This window comes from Melozone crissalis, unplaced genomic scaffold (assembly GCF_028551555.1).
Source record: "Melozone crissalis strain CALT ecotype California unplaced genomic scaffold, PUWL_Pcris_2 ptg000004l_1, whole genome shotgun sequence".
NCBI lineage: Eukaryota > Metazoa > Chordata > Aves > Passeriformes > Passerellidae > Melozone > Melozone crissalis.
Window position 1 is genome coordinate 22,364,669 of NW_026535782.1, and position 17,306 is coordinate 22,381,974.

Genomic DNA, 17,306 nt, shown 5'->3' on the forward strand with positions numbered 1-17,306 from the left:
GTTAAAGCAAGCATAGTCTAATATCTAGGGACAGAGATAATTTTAAAAGTTCATTGAATATTAGCTTCCAAAGAGAAAACATATTCAAACTCATATTTCTGTGAAAAGGTGACATATTAAGAGGCACAAGTCAGTGGAGTTACTGTGCTTGTCACAAGTACCAAAAATGTATTAAGACGTACAAAAAAGAATCTATTGACATAAAATCACCAAGCAGCAAATACAAAAAAAATTAACAAGTTAAATGCAAACATAGTCTCATGAAAATAATATTCTATCTAAAGACCAATTTGAATTAATCAAACTCCAAACGTGAAGTATAAAGATCCACTACGAGTCCAAAACACAGACCTTTCAACTCTAGCAATCAGAGATGAACAGGACAATTCCAGTTCTTGTCTCTTCTGTCTGATCCCTGAATTGACTTCTGTGAATTCTGTACTGAAAGACAAATTTCATACAAGAAGTTATAAAAAGTAACTTTGCACTATGATAATTTTGTATTTCAGTAACTACTCCTACTAATTACTTTAATTTAACTGTATTAGAACTTTCAACAGTCATGATAAACTATGCACTGGTTATTGCTTAGAGGAAAAATACAGTCTCAGCAAACACAAAAGAAGTCCTAAACAAATAAAGCAGATGGAATGGAAAACAGGAGATGCAATGTGTCTGTTGGAAAGTTGAAGGATGGAGAAACTTTGCATCCTTGACTAATTAATTCTGTTGCATGCATGGCAAAAAGTTCATCTTTTACAGACTGTCAAAAACATACATAGTACATTTTATTTTAATTAGGCCATATTATTCAAATAACATTCTTTTAGACTGTTCTTTTTCTTCCATTTATTCAATGAACAATTTATTTATACATCCATTCTTAAGTTAAAGGCTTAATTAAGTATTTTGCTTAATGCAAAATTGCTTCATGGATGTTTAAAGTATTCCTCCTGGAATCAAACAACAACAACAAAGAAGACTGTTTCTGATACAAACCAGGATATTTACCATTAACTTTTTTGGTAACTGCTGTTGTAGTAACAGGGCTAAGCCTTTCCTATCCAAGGCTTCAATTCAGCAAGGAATTAAACATGAACTAAAATTAAAACTCTTGTGAAATCAATGAGGTTAAAATACTCAAGTGTGTGCTTCTGATGCTGAACACATGACAGAAATTGGGGTGTGCCCTTAACAGTACTCATATTCAAATATTTGTGTTTGTCCTTTAACTGCTCTTTCTCAATGAATAAATACTCTGCCAATCTTCAAAAGATTTCAAGGCAGTATATATACAGGTAAGAGCAGAAGGAAGTTCAGAATCCACAATACAGTTACCCATCAATTTATATGAAGCACTAGTACACACTAACCAGTCATTTCTACAGTTAAAAAAGGATTCTTCACTGCTACCACCAGCCAGAAGTGTGCTGAAGAAATTAGTTCTCATGCGCTCATTCCAGCAGGTCTGTCTTCTGGGCTACACAAAAAATAAATTATGAATTAAAGACACCCAAAATAAAATAATTAACACAAAATACATGAAGATACACTGAAATTAAATTAGGTCAGCAAGAATTTAGTTCATAAAAAGCAGACACCATAATAGCCCCATAGGTATATGTAGATATTTGCAGTTAAAGCAAACAAATTTTCTCTATTCAGTCTCTAAGTTTTCAACAACTGCTCTTTGCAGATAAACTTCATATTTTATATAAAGCAAAATCCTTCATGCTCCAAACAGACATTATGAATAAATAACCCTGATCCTCACTCTTTCACAATTCTGCTACCTAATGCACCACAGTAAGCACAGCTCAAGCACCTTCACAGCAATTCACCAAATATTTTGTTTCAAATAACAAGAAAACCTAACGAGGATAGCTGGGATTGTCCTTTGCCCTCAGGTAGGATTATGGAACATGAAGATTGTCTAGTGTGTCTAGTTACTGAGCCCTCACACAGAGGCACGACACTCAGAACCCACTTTGTATTTCAAACGATACCAGCAGCACCATCAATTTACGCTGGTAACAAGGCCCAGCCATGCACTGTGTGCCGCTGCCATTTGCAGGGAGCTCTGCTCTGGGCACTGCACCGGCTGCAGGGGAAAAACCAAACCCCAACAACAAACCATCAACAGTCCTCCAGATACCTTCCCACACTAATATATACCTACACTGATCCATGTTTGTCACAGCACCTTACGGGCTCATACCACCTCAAATCTGACTAAAACTTTCCTGTTCATTCCCTAGGGTGGTATTTTAGTACAGGAATTTAGAATACTCCTGTAATTTTAATTCAGAAAAATGAAAAATAAACTTTGGAGTGGGATGTATAAGAATGCATGTCTCAATATGCAGAAATTATCCATATGCTCCATCAAACTTTGGCACACAGAGCTGCTTCTGCAGGGAAAATGCTCTATTTTATCAGTGCAAAAATTGAAAGTTTTGCCTAAAAAATTGTTTGGTTTAAGTTTTATTTTAAGAATAATATAATTTTTTAATATTAACCTTTCTCCCTCCAATTAAAAGAGCTATCCAGATGTTCCACAAATATCCTTATGAAGTAGTTGCTAGTACACCATGGCTTTCTTTTAAATTTTGAACATTTCTTGGATAATGTTCAAAATTTAAAAGAAATTAAAAGAGTCTCGTGCTTCCTCCTGAAGGTTTTTAATGGTTCTACTTTTGCTTATGCACCTTTTTTTTTGCTACAGGTACTATTTGAGACATTAATGCTATAAAACACTTCACCATAAATCAGTAAAACTAAAAATGAAAGCATTCCCCAGCCACGAAGTCACATTAGTGGCTGATCTACTGTTAAACCCTGTCTTTCCAGTTCAAAACCCCATCAATGCAGTGAAATGTACTCCAAGTTTACAGGGCAACAGAACCCAAATTTCCAAATACCTGACTTAGAAGGGGCAGACTGGAGGTAACAATATCCTTGACAACTATGGTGTAATGAGCACCAAACAGAAGTTACAATTCAGGCCATCTGCTGCTGAAAATACACAGGATGTGCCCCATACTACATGAAACAACACAAAGCTTTTCCTCCAAATATTCAAACTTCAGGTAAGATAGAATGATGGCAAATTATAGCATTTACACTGCAGAATTAAACTCATGGCCTAAAACTTTTTCTTGCACATTCATTTACAGCTACAACTATGAGTAAGAAAGCACTGATCAAAAACTTGTGTCTCAGAGACACAAAGTATTTTTGAAAGGAGGGATGGTAGAAATCAAACGAGAGCCTTTACAGCTCCTTATAAATCTGGCATCTGGTGATCCCATGTTTATAGGCCAAGATTTATAAACAAGAAACCTGGAAACAGAAACCTTCTTGACAGAAACGTCACATTTAAAAAAATCCCAATTTGATGCAAACCATAATGTCTATGTCAGATTCACATAAATTACTTGGTTGATTACATCTATATATTTTATTGAAAATAATGAAAACCTTCATATAATGGTGCTTGGCTAAAATCTTCCCAAAGGAAGACGAAACCATCTTCCTTTGGATGAAAGGAGATGGATGAAAACAGGGTTCAGGATCTTATAATATAACAGCCTAATCTAAATTAAAATATTTGCCACCACAAAACTAATTTTAATCTGAGAAAGAAGCTCATATAACCTGGCACTATATTCTAATTACTTCAAGACAAAAAGAGGCAAAATAAAAAAGTTTTAATCATACCAAAATGAACAAATTTTGGAGAAGTTAACCTCAAAAAAAGGCAGGAAGATAGTCTTAAAAATGTTCTAATAAAAGAAAGCATTTACAAATGTTTCCTTTTCAGAACCAACCTTGTTTATCTTCACAGAGAAAGCTTTCTTGTTTTGTTTGTCATGCAAAATATTACCTGTGAAACAAGGAACAAAACTTTCATCTTAACTTTAACATATTCTTGATTGTTCATCAAAATCATTAATGCAATGGGAGGTTAATAAAATGTGTATCTTGAGTGCATTTACAATGTTTACATACAATTGAGTAAAATGAAAATGCACACGCCTTTACAATAGCTATTTAGATACCAAGCAGTTTTTACCTCTTCAGTTATTTTCTTTATTTCCTAAGTTATGAACAGACTTATCAAACAACTTTTATTGAATACACCCCTAAGAACAGCAATCTCAAAACACAGCTAAATGTTGCTTGTGTTTGAACTCTCACCAAAAAAAAACTCCTGCGAGTAAAAGCTAGTCATTAGCAGTTCCCCAGCTGCCTGATGCAGAAAATTACTTGAGGCTGAAACCACATCCATTTGAGTTGTGACTGAAATTGAAGAGGCAGTTTTCCAGTAATATAAGAACAGGAGTTTCACATACTGCAATTCTGCTCTAGAAGTTCCACATTTCTACTACTTGGAATTTCAGTTTTATCTAAAAATGTAAGCAATTTAAAAAAATTAAATTGGCTCATCAAGAAAGATATTCTAGAGTTCCTTAATAAAACACAGCAATTCTGGCAAATACCAACTTACTGTATTTTTTCTTCACAATTCTGCTTAATTTTATTGTTACTGGCCCTCTGTCTGGACATACAGCTCTTCTGCAAGAACAAAAAAAGACATTAAAAAAGCAGTTTCTAGGCATCCAAACAAAATCCTCTCCTATTTGAAGGTAATTTTATTCTTTGCATATAAATCAAGTTCTAACTACTATTAAAATCTGAACTTGCATCATGAATATCATCTTTTGTATTTCAAAAGCCATAGTGCTTCAAACCGCTTAGAAAAAAAAAAAAGGAAACCAATTTGCACAAAAGTTAATATCCTGTATTAAATCAGAATGCTGAGATTTGTTTGATTTCATGGCAACATGTGAAAGATGTTATAACCTGCTTCCTTTTAAGAATATCAGTCAGTGTTGATTCAGAATAGTGAATCTTGTTTTCCTATGAGTTAAAAAAGGTAATTTACCTCCAGTTATCTTTGCTGTAATGAAGTCTGCTTCACAATAAACTTCAAGAACTCTAGTTTTCATACATTCCAATAAACACTGACTTTAGATAAGCACTATTTAGCAAAATTCATCTGTGTAATCCTCAGCTTCCCTTTATACAATGCAGCAAATGTTACAAGATAATGTTTACTAAAACAGAAAGGTTATTTCTATATAACAACAGAAATGTTCCCTCTCAAGCTTACTAGAATAAAATCAGTTCTTGACTACAACTATGTTTTACAGAAGAGGAACATCACCAGTGCTTATAATAATATGCAAGAAAAGTGGATCTTTGTTTAGAGAAACAAACAAAACAATATTTATATTGTTAGAATTTGATGTAGCCATACTTCAAAGGAATGTAAAATTTTTCAGAATTGCTGGAAAAATGCAACTTTCACAGAGATCAATGCAAGAAATACATTGCCCTTTACTTCTTCCCTGCTATTTTAACTATTTAAGTGGGAATTACAGCAATGATAAAAGTAAAATTAAAGTACCACTCATGAAAACGAACATATTTTAAAATAAAAATAATTTTACAAAATTTTCAGGCTGTACATGTAAAACCAATTGATTTTATTTCTTTTGAATATTCCAATTCAAACGCTTGAAATTACACGGCTGACCAACCTCACAAAACTTCTCATCTTCACATGGCTGAAGGTTTTCTTATTGCAGGCACAGTTTTCCTCTTCCTCCTTCCTCCTTAGTTGTTTTGTAACCTGAACCTGTGTTGTAAAATAGAATCAACCCAATCTAGAATGTCATGACACTTGGGCTTTAAATTCATACAAAGTCTCTTCAGGTCTGTACAGAAATTAAACTCAAACAGAAGGACTAGAAAACATTTCAAATCTTACTTCTTTTGAAGTAGACATGACTTTGACTTCACAGTTTGGAGATTTCATTTTTTCCCCATAAAATAGAAAAACCTACACCTTGATATGCTATTGACAATGCCTGAGATGCATACCACAGGACAAAAAAGCCCTGAACATTCCGACTGCCACAGCGAGTGTCTCAGAGCTATGTACTAGTTTCCATTAAGAATCTATAAGCTAAGTTTTTAAAACTAAGTTGTTTGTTCAGAATACACAAGATTCACCTTGGGAAAATGCTGAACTACCACTCAAATTAATATGCTTCCTCATAATTCAAACACAAACAATTTTCTTCTAGAGTAAAATGACTGAGGTTTTCTTCACATTTCAAAAACACTGAGAGTAATACAACTTTTATTTCACACTGTGAAGTTGCTTCAATGGCTACACTGCAATTGTTTGCATTAGAAATTTTGTATTTCCTCACCCCCAAAATCTGGCTTTTCATGCAGCCTCCTAACATATTAGCATGTTAATTGTGAATATCACAAAGAAAGCTGCCAGTCTCCTGACAGCACCACTGATGATGCTGACCACTGTGTCTGCATATCTTGGTACACATTCCACCTATTCCTACAGCTCCAGTGGCTCTTTTTCAGGAAAGGACATTTTTCTCTGCCCACCTGTTTACACTGCAATTCTGTGAACAGACAATCTTTCAAACTATATTTTGATACAGCCTTTACACTTTTCCAAATGTAAACTTCAGTTTATCCCATTTCAACTAATTCCTTGATTCTTCAGAAATGAAGAAGACAAAATACACAAGCATGGTTTCCTATGAGAAGGAAGCACCTCTAGTTGGCAGCATGGCTCCTTTACAGGTGACTGCCTGGGCCTCCAGAAGTACAAGAAATGAGTAGTGGAAGTTTTCTAAATGTCATGAAGTGCAAGACCAGCAGCTTATGAACTACTTATAAGCATAATTTCATCACAAAATTTTCAAATTGAACATGGAATTACCAGGATCTTTCTATATGCATTTTCAAGATCAACTATCAGAAGAGGTTTTTTCCTACTTGATAAACTAATCTCTGTATCAGTATTTTTAAGAAGAATTTAGAACTGAAAAAAAATTCAGATTTTGTTTGAACAACATTTAACATTAATTGATCCTCTTGCGTTTTTGTCTGGGAATTGGAGGCTGTGAACCCAGAAGATTCACCTCAGCTAAAAAAAAAAGTCAGTATTGCAGGATAATTGGTATAGCAGTTGTTTACAAAACCTAGTTTAAAAAACACTTTGAGACCAATTACTATACTTCTATTCTTGGATATATCATGAATGCTCAGAGATACTACAAAGTAGCAACAGCAGCTTTATGATTATTATTACTATGGTAAAAGACTTGCTCTGAAAAAATAATTAAGAATAATTCCTAGCTTCAAATATGTAATAGAAACATTGAAACAGCAATTACTTTGTTAAGAAAGCTTATTTAACACAACACATTTCATTTTATATGAATGAAAGGCTGCGGGAAAGGAACTTGGACATTCCTACAAGGGGACTTATTTAAGAAAATAAGTCTGGAACATACCTTTATCTGGTTATCCAGTGCATCCAGCCTGCACACTGCTTGAAATGGTCTGCGATCAATAGGACACGAAGCCTGTGTCTGAAAAATTATTTTTCTTATTACAAACTTGGTAATGAGTTAAGAGAAGCCCTGGAATTTTCTAAACTTTTATTAACTATTATAGTAGCTTACAGAAGCGTACAAAGTCCCAATTTGTTCACAGTAAGAATGCATTTGGACACATTATCCATACACTCAGTATTTTGTTTTATATGAGCAGATTGCTCTTTCAGGAAAAATCTAAAGGAAACCAGAATATAAGCCAGAAGTTGTGTTTAGAAAAGGAAAAGCATTTAAAGCATTTTACATCAAGTTACCTTCATTTTCTGGTCTTTTAATTCCTTTTAGGTAACTGATTTTATACCAATGTGTCCCGATTTTGGCTGGGATAAAGCTAATTTTTCTTAGTAGCTGGTACACTGCTTTACCAGATTAATGTTGATAACACACTGAAAAGCATAACAATATGCAAATGTCCTCTACATTTCATATTGTTCTAACATTTTATTTTCAACAGGAAGTGAGCTGCATTGTGTCTCCCTCAAAACATAAAACTGGTAATGCAAAAAGCAAACAATGGTTATAACACATCTCTTTTGTTGCAGTCAGCAGACAACAGATTCCCACGTGTAGTACATCTAAAGTTTTACAAATCAATTTTCAAGAAAAGGGAACTGAAGGCTATTTTACCCTACTGTTTGATGGAAATAGCCATTTATTGTTTTTCCCTGATCACCTAAATGCTCTCTTATTGAGGCTGCACTACATCAGATAAAACACACACACACAGAACAATAACACATTATTAAGCACAGAAATGGGAAATTTCAACTCAAGTGCCAGGTAAGTGGATCACGTAGTGAATCAGCTTTAAGAAAAATCCACATTAGATATTAACTTTTGCTATGAGAGAACCCTTTATCCCTTTTAATTCCAGACATGTTTGCTGTGGGGGTGTGGTTCTTTATTTGGTTTGGGGGTTCTGTCATCATTATACCCTCCACACCCACCTAAATTCCACTGGCCTTCAATGGCTCAGTTCAACACTTGTAAAACAAAACAAAAAACCAAAACACACACCCAGTCTCCAGCCCTAATTCATTCACTGAACAAGATCCAGTACAGGAACTGCATGCCCTGAAGAGGCATATAATTTCTGCAATTTAGAGAGCTACAGGGTATCTATGCAAGCAAGATGCCATACTAGAATTACATAAGCAGCTAGGAAAAACCTGCATATGAACTCTGCCCCAAAATCCAGTCATGAACTTCATTGCTGTCTTTTCATCAGGCTTTCTAATTTTCCAGTTAATTCTGTTCTTTTCTCAATTTCAAGGAGTGCTCAACTTCATTTTCACATACCAGCCCCCAGACATGGAGCATTCAGGAAGTTTTTGAGTTTCTGATTTCAACTGAAGTAGATAGAACCAAATAAGACTGATTTTAAAAAAATCCCCAAGGATAGTTTCAGGAATAAGCTGTTGAACAAGAATGTAAGTTAAAGCCATCACCTACCCTTTGATGCTCTGGTATTTTGTCCTAACTAAAAACTTCCTCTTTTGGGGGATACCATTGTTCTCTGCAGTGTCATGGCCCCAGATAAGAAAAGCATATTGGGTAATTAAGCCTGTTCCCTAAGGACTCAGATAATGAAGACAGTTCTTGTCCTGTAGTCAAGGTACAGCTAACCCACAGTAACACAGTAGTGCAATGTTCCATCAGGATATTTGATAGCATGCAATGCACTGCAGCTTCTGAATCCACTGCAAACATCAAGGTACATACTTTCATTCTTAGATATGCCAGATTGTAAAAGATAGGTAGGAGGAAGTTATTTTTCTTAGCCATTTTTATTCTCATTTCAGGATCTACCTTAGCTGAAATGTTTATCCAATACAGTCTCTTCCTACATTAAATTTACACATGAATGTCAAGTTATCTTCCCAAGTTTAAGTCACTGCAAGTTCCGTTTATTCATTGCAATAAAGTATCACAGAATCTAAGTGTTACTAGCAGCAATCCAAATAACAGCTGGTTTTGCTTCACTAGAAAGATGTTCAATTCTTCTGAACAAATGTTTAACAACTTAATACAGTTTTATACAGTAGTAAAAATGGAGGAAAACATTCTGGAAGAGTCAAAAACTACCATTAGGTTCAGATATGCTCAGAAACAGTGGCTGCTCTTTCCACCCCTACTCAGTTGCTTTTTGTAGCCTTATCATTGTCTGTAAGCTGACAACATTATCACTAGAGAAATTCTGATAAACTCAGGACATTTGGTTGTACATCCCCAGGTGGAGTACAGTTTTGAGTACCCTGAGGGAAACTAGAAGTTACTTCTGTCTATAAACATGCATCAGTTCTCACCTGTCTGCTAACAAATAAAAGCAAACCTTTAAAATGTTGGAAAAAATGGAAGAAAAAACCCAAAGTTCCTCCCTCCCCTGTCCCTTTTCCCAACAGCAAGACAGGATTTATATGCTACAGAAAGGAATAAAGGTAGAAAAAGTCAACATTCATTAGAAGTAGCAATTATGAGGAGTGATGACCTTTAACTCATCTCTCTTGTTTTTTGAGAACCCGGTTCAGGTAACAAAGGTGTTGAGTCTTCTTTCATCAAAGGCAGGTTAGCAATTCCACTCTTCTGAGGTTTCCATTCAGGGAGCATTGTAAGTAATAGAGAATGTACACTGTACTTTTTGATAAAGAATATTTAAAACAAGAAAGAAGATGTTGAGATGGAGCAAGTCTGAGGCACAGCTACCACTTTTATTGTGCACAAGGGAGAAGGTATGTGAAATGCATCAAAACCTTAGAAGAACCACAGATTGTTACAATACCTTTCTTTACCATAGCTTTAAAAATCAGAACATGCAGCACATCAATATCATTAGAACCTCAGCACAGGTATTTGTGGCCTGCTTGCTTTGCTTCCAAACAGTTCTTTTTTTAGAAAATCACACACTAGTAGCTTAGCACACTTCAAAATATCTTTGATTGTTTTATTCTCCACATGAAACTATTGAGAGTTTTCCTGTTAAACCTGGTAACTCCACAGTGATTTATTCTTTCACCCATCCTGTGATAGCTGAAGAATTTGCTTCATAAAATACATAAGCATTCACAAAAACCTGCAAGCCCTGGAAAGTTATCCACAGGCAATGTGTTTCATTTTCAGATTTTAAAAAAATAAATTCTATTTGATTTGTTTTTTATGACACTCTAGAAAAATCTTACTTTAGCTTCACCGGCATAACTTAATTTCCATATTCCTGTAACTGCTAGAGTGACACAGAACTGGGCTCTCTAAACTCAAGGAGCAATAGTCCCCAGTTTTAACTGCATCACTTCAAACAGCATTTGAACTAAGTGAGGCAGGCAAAAGGATGAAGCAGTTACTATATTCCAGCCAGGAATTTTCAGAAAGCTATACCAACAGGTGCAAGCTAACCCTAAAACATATTTGGCTGATAAAACAACTTTGACAGATACCCCCATCTCATCAAGTTCCATGTTAAGAGGTTTCATAACAAGCAGTAACAAGATGCAAGTACAGAATTCAAGTTGCTGCAGTAAATCCCTCCACCAATTTTGTTTTCTTCAAGTGGCTCATAATAAAGTCTGTTCTCCAAATTTTGTATTGAAAAGCTGATACAAAAAGAAACGTGATCCTGCACTCTTAGATAATCTGTTAAACACAAATAATACCAGATTCTCCTAAATAAATTCAGACTTAAAGTGAGATTTAGACTGTTAAAGCAATGTCTGTATATTTCACTTCACCTTGTAATAACAGTACAGCAAAAAGCCCACAGTAACACCTCCAGCTTCAGTGAACAGGGAGACCATTACACCACATGTAGTGCGAAACACCCGCTCCACATTTTAATGAAAGTAGGAAGACACCAGAAAATGCACTATTTTCTAGAAGCATGCAAAAAACTTACCATTACCTTTTTTTCAGTCTACTTTCAAAAAGTAAGTACATTTAAAAGTTTTATAGTTATACTTTAAGAAAGCACTATTTCAGATGAGTCTTTTTTGGAGAGAAAAATCACTGATAGTAATGATACAGAGTGCAAAAGAACAGATTACAGTTTTAACAGCTAATCAGTAGACCACTTAGTTACAAATCTAAACAGCTCTCCTCTCTACCTACAACACAGCTGGCCAGTTCTTAAGTTCCAATTCAAAATTGCCATAAAGTGTTGACAAATTAAGTTTAATTGTATTGACACTATTGGAAGAACTGGAGTAAAATGAAAACCACTCAGACTTTTGCACTGGCCTTCAACAGCATTAACACTCATAAGTTGCTACACAAATGTTCTTGCAAAATCACAAAGTGGCTGAGGTTGGAAGAGATCTCTGGAAGTCATCTTGCCCAATCCCCCTGCGTAAGTGGGTAAACAGCCAAGAACAACTGTATACTACAAAGCAAACATGTAATTTGCAAAAAGGTATTTAAAATCTACACTTCCCAAAACAATTTGATTAATACAGTCTTTCTGAACATCAGTTCCCAGATGAACTGTCTATGTATACATCACTTTGTGTATGCTTGAACAATAAGGTTTTTTCCACTGTTATCTTTGGGGTTTTAGGTTGTGTTTCTTTGAACACAATCTATGTTTCGTTCATTAGTGTCATCTTAAATCTTGCCTGTAATTCTCTTTACTGAAGATCTCTGTGAATGTTGTTACCACTTAAGCTGATTCCTTCTTATAGCCTTCAGAAAAAAAGAATCCAGATCAGAAAGATGAGAAAACACATTAAGAATCCCAGTTATCATACAGGTAACTCTCCTTAACCTCAGAAGAATATACATGCGCAGTAGTATAATCCACATACACAATAACCCAAACCTTGTATGAACAGCGACTACTCTAAGAACTGAACATCAAAATCTATGAATAAAACACCTAAGAACATCCACTAGAAACATACTGCAAGACAGCTCTTTGTGCCAACTGCTTAGTGTTATTTAGTCAACCACAGATCCTGTACAGGGCCCACCTGAATATGCCCCAAGGCTTTGGAGAATTTATGACTGTACATACTCCACTTTCAAATTCTCCAGATGGGGAAAAAATAATGCAGGAAACCAGGACCAGAGCATGAGATAAATAAGCTTGGTAGGTGAGGGTCTCTGGAATCAATGTCTGTTACACAAACATTGTAATAATGCAGACAACACACTGAATCTTTTCTTCAACACTCATCTCTCATGACAGTTCATAAGAGAAATAATAGAAGAACAGATATATAAATCTCCAGTAGATTTCTTAGCACTCTGAAGAACAGAAAGGAAGTTAAAAAGCCTACACTAAAGTAAATATTTATTGTTTCTAAGATTGTTTTCTTTGAATCAAATAGAAAAACAAAGAGATTTTTCTCTAATGCATACAGGCACGACACCACAGCTGCTAAAGCAGTTGTCTTAGCTGAGGTGGTGTTAACTACTTTGTGCATGCTTGCCACAGATGCTTAGTCAACTTTTCTTTGTATCAGTTTCACTTAAATCCTTTCAGAACCAATTATTATAAACTAAAACATGTGCTTACCAATGAAAATACAAAATACAAGTTTATCAGAAAAAAAAGTTTAAAAAATTAGTTTTGATCCAAGTAGTTTAAATATATTAATAGTATTACAGATGACAGAAACATATTAATGTAATTGCTTCCTTTGGTGTAACACGACATTACTGGTGGTATTTAAAGACTCTAGACAGGGGGTTTTTGTTGTTTGCTACACCCTCCCCCCTTTTTTTATGTGGTCAGAATAATGCTACCACATGCATGCTCTTTACACTGAAAGCAACCCTTCACTTACACTGTCCTTCTACATTCCCACTGAAGGGTGTGTCCAGTAACCTCAGCTCCTGATTTAGCACCTTCTACTTTTTTATGATCTTCCAGCACAAACTCACTGAAATACAAAGCCTCAAGCTTGAGAGCCTTCATTAATAAATTACACCATGTTGGTTTACAGAAGTGGTTGACAGCTGACACAGGATGACAAACATTTATGTTAATCTTCGTGTGCCTACTGAGAACAGCCCCCGGCAGTGACTGGGAGAGCGCTAGTTAGCATGGCCAAAAGCACACAAGTCAACATTCTAATAGTATAGAAGAATTTAATAGTATAGGCAACTGATTTTGTGCATAGCAATGCTCTCAAATGCCACAATTAACACAGCCAAAGAGAGCAGAACAATTCAAGGGACTTATTAAAAAGTTACTCTGAAGATTAACTCCTTTGTGGGGATTCCTGGTCCGTCCCTCACTTTTCTTTTAGGCTTTAGACATCTTTCTTTGAAGGGAAAGAAAATATAGCACTGACTCAACTGTAATGCTATTTAATTCTGAAACGAAATGTTCGGATTTAGCCAACAGGATCTAATGTATTAGACCTGTTCTGCAGCAAGTTTCCTACCTCTCTTTACCTTTTGGAATAAAGGCAATTTTTATACATTGCTTTTTTATTGCTTTTAAGTGCTTTTTTAAAATCTGTATTCTCTCACTTCTTAAAAAGTAAGCTGTTCAAAGTGTTATAACTGCTGCTTTCAGACAGAAGATCTGATGGTACAGGACACTTTACTGCAGTTGTCATGTTAAAAATCTCCTGTAGACTGAAGAGGGGAGCAGAACAGTTAAACTCTAATCTTTTGCCTAAACTACCCTGGTTTTGATTGGAGTCTACACAGTTATATAAAAAAGCCATAAACTCTCAGGAGAATAATGATTATGTACAATTTGAAAAGAACAGTTTAAAGAAGCAGCTTGTCCTGTTATATTTTGTAGTCCAGATGCTATACAGAAAAATAAAATAAATACCCAATTTGAACACAGACTGCTGGCAAAGCCTCTAAGTGTATGGAGCAGAACTGAAGATACACAACAGAACATGTCAGATAATGTGAATATTAGTCAGGGGTTTTTATTAAGACATAATTCAACAATTTTAGTCTCAATTTTGTTTTTCTCCAGCACTTAAAGAAGAAAATATCATTTCTAAAAGCAATTTGTTTATATTCCTAAAAAATACTTAATCTTTACCCAGAATCAGGCAGTCTATTTTTTAAGCAGCAGGTAATTTTTGTATCTTTTTTATATCTTCATTACTCAGAATGAATTAAATTATGTTTATGATCAAGGAACCAGAAAAAACTAACCCTTATGCAACACTACTCAAAAAAGAACACATTCAGTTACTAAATATCAGTAACAGGCAAAAAGCACACAGCATCAGTATGTTTTAAATGGTGACATGCTTATAATATTTTTCTATCATTCAAATCTATAGAACCTCACCTGCTTCTCACAGCTGAAGCCTCTGAGCTGCCACCCAGGCTTCAACACTTATTTTGTCACTTTACTTTTAATTAAAACTACTAAATTAGGCAGTGGAGTTCCATGAACTCAACAGGCCTGGCTGTCAGGTAACCTCAGAAAAGGAAGCCTGGCTGGTTTTGCCTATCTGATGTCACTAATGAAAAGCAGCAGCAGCCTTATGTAGCTTTAGAAACTCCCCCACATCTTTTTTATGGCATCACATCTACTTTACCTGTCAACTTTTAAGAGAAGTTGCTTTTATTCTATTTGAATAGCACCTCAGACCACAAGAAAAAAAAAAAAAAAAAAGACATGACAAGAAAAATGTCATATCACTCACCTGCCCTTTTAGAACAAGAAAATTTCTCTTGCTCGTTGGGCTTAAAAGCATCTCTTAGACAATGAGAATAAACTCGAATCCAGCAGCAAGCCAATATACTGCACTGCTTCCCTGGGCATGTCACTGTTTAATGCTTTTCAGCTGTCATTATAGCAACCAGCTTAGTCACTCAGGGTAAAATTACAGGTGAGAATTTCCTTTTCCCTTACAAATCAAATTGCTTCACTGAATTGAATGCAAAACAGAAAATCTGGCAACAGGAAACTTTGTTTATTATCTGATTTGTAAATCTACGCAATTTTAATGTAATAACCTTTTTTTTTAATACTCTGAAGTTCATATAAATTCTTCCGAAAATTGTGTTACCACTGGCTTTCAGTAATAAATAGCACAAATATTAAAGTTAAAACATAACAAGAATAAGTATATTGCATATATACACACCAACCAAATAATACCAATGTTCTAAAGGGAATACTGCAATCAAAATCATACTTTACTTCAAAAGAATGAAAGAAACCAAACAGTGCAAAGAAACCAAACAGCAATCTCACTAAAGTGACAAACAAATTGAAGTCCATAGAAGCAGGGCAAAAGGCAGAAACCCCCACTCATCCCAGTAAAAAGCAATATTAATTTGGTGTTTTATACTGATAATTGAAAAAGTTACAGGAAAGGTAAAGACACCAGACTGAATGCAATGATTGCATAACATAGCTGAGGGAAAACAGACTAAACAGAACAAGGTCATCAAGGATTTCTTCAACAAGTCATTTTTGTTTAATGTTCCAGAACTATCTAGTAAATTACTGACATAGAACAAAAACCAGTCCTCATTAAAATGATTTTTTTTTTAGAACAGCAGTAAAGCTTTTAGCTGAATTCTCTCTACAGGTAGAAAACTAAGGTTGTATCACTCATTTTGTAGACTAACATGGATACATATTGGTCCCAGCCCTGAGCTGACACTATGACAAATAGCCTAAGGGTTATCACAAAGTAAAATTAAGCTAACAACAACGCAGTATTATATCATGTATATAATACTGTCTGATCTTCCAAACAGACAACACCATCCTGTTTACTTATCCCTAATCTCTAGCAACCAATAACTAGAGTAAGCAAGATTGTCTAGTGAAAGAAAACTCAAAATACTTTATCGCATTAAGAACAAAGTTTTCCAAAATCTATTTACAAATTGGTCACTGCATACTTCTGTGCAAAGCCAAAGTCTACAACTTAGAAAAAATTTATCTGTAGGTATTAGATGCAATAGATTTCACTGAAAAACAAAAGCACACCTTGGTGCTCGGTCTTACCTCAGCCCATTTAAGAATACAAGTCATGCAGAAGGTATGACTGCAGCTCTCAGGAAACCCAACCTCTTGCTCTAGAAGGCAGTTCAGACAGATGGGGCACGTGTTGCCATCATACAACAACGTAGAACAGGAACAGCTTTCCTCATTTTCTTCACCTGGTATTATTAACAGTGACACTTAGAGAAGTTTTGACAGTTTTTGAAACAAAGTCCTTCTAGATTTGAATAATAGAGAAATAAGAATTCTTTCAAGTACTCCTCTGGCCAGCTTCTTGGCTGCATTAGACCTGAAAACTTGAATTCAACTTGCTTGTAACTACAGAAAACTGTGTTTCAGATGAAGAAAGCTAAGCAACTTGTTTCACAGACTACTGTACCAGTCTTTGCCATCAAAACAAAGTTAATTACAGGGATATTTCAATAAAGCAGGTATCACAGTGTTTCCTCTTGGTTATGTAGTCATTTAGAAATAATTCTCCTATGCTCTTCCTCCTTGCGTGTTTGTACTCTCTCCATGATTTAAATTACACCAGCATATTCTATATTATCTTATATACATATGGTCTAACTTTACTTTAGCATTTCTGTCTTAAAATTATCTTAATCTGAATGTCTTCAAATATTTACCTAATTATGTACATTAAATAAAAAATGCTCCTGATTTTGTTAGAGTTGGAAAGTGTTTTCAGAATGAAAAAAGTATGAACTCTTCTTCATAGAATTTTACGCTGAATAATCATTTTCTCTGAATAGCAATTGCTATCAACATTTTGTTTTGCTACTAGAAGTTAACAAGTAACAACAAGAGAAGAGGCAGGAAATTATTTGGGGACCTCACAGGCCAACGCCAAATATTATGAGAGAGTGGTTATA

General features: G+C 35.0%; 1 protein-coding gene across 2 annotated transcripts in view; it reads right to left on the reverse strand.

The window, feature by feature from the left end:
- Window positions 1–17,306, reverse strand: part of SCAF11 (SR-related CTD associated factor 11) — a 50,569-nt gene that overhangs the window by 16,122 nt on the left and 17,141 nt on the right. For both annotated transcript variants that reach the window (XM_054276578.1, XM_054276569.1), the window contains exons 3-9: window positions 16,435–16,589; window positions 7,398–7,475; window positions 5,607–5,704; window positions 4,511–4,578; window positions 3,831–3,886; window positions 1,374–1,480; window positions 352–441 (exon numbers count right to left, since the gene is read on the reverse strand). In XM_054276578.1, the coding sequence (XP_054132553.1) occupies window positions 352–441; window positions 1,374–1,480; window positions 3,831–3,886; window positions 4,511–4,578; window positions 5,607–5,704; window positions 7,398–7,475; window positions 16,435–16,589 (652 nt within the window). The remainder of the gene's footprint in view (window positions 1–351; window positions 442–1,373; window positions 1,481–3,830; window positions 3,887–4,510; window positions 4,579–5,606; window positions 5,705–7,397; window positions 7,476–16,434; window positions 16,590–17,306) is intronic.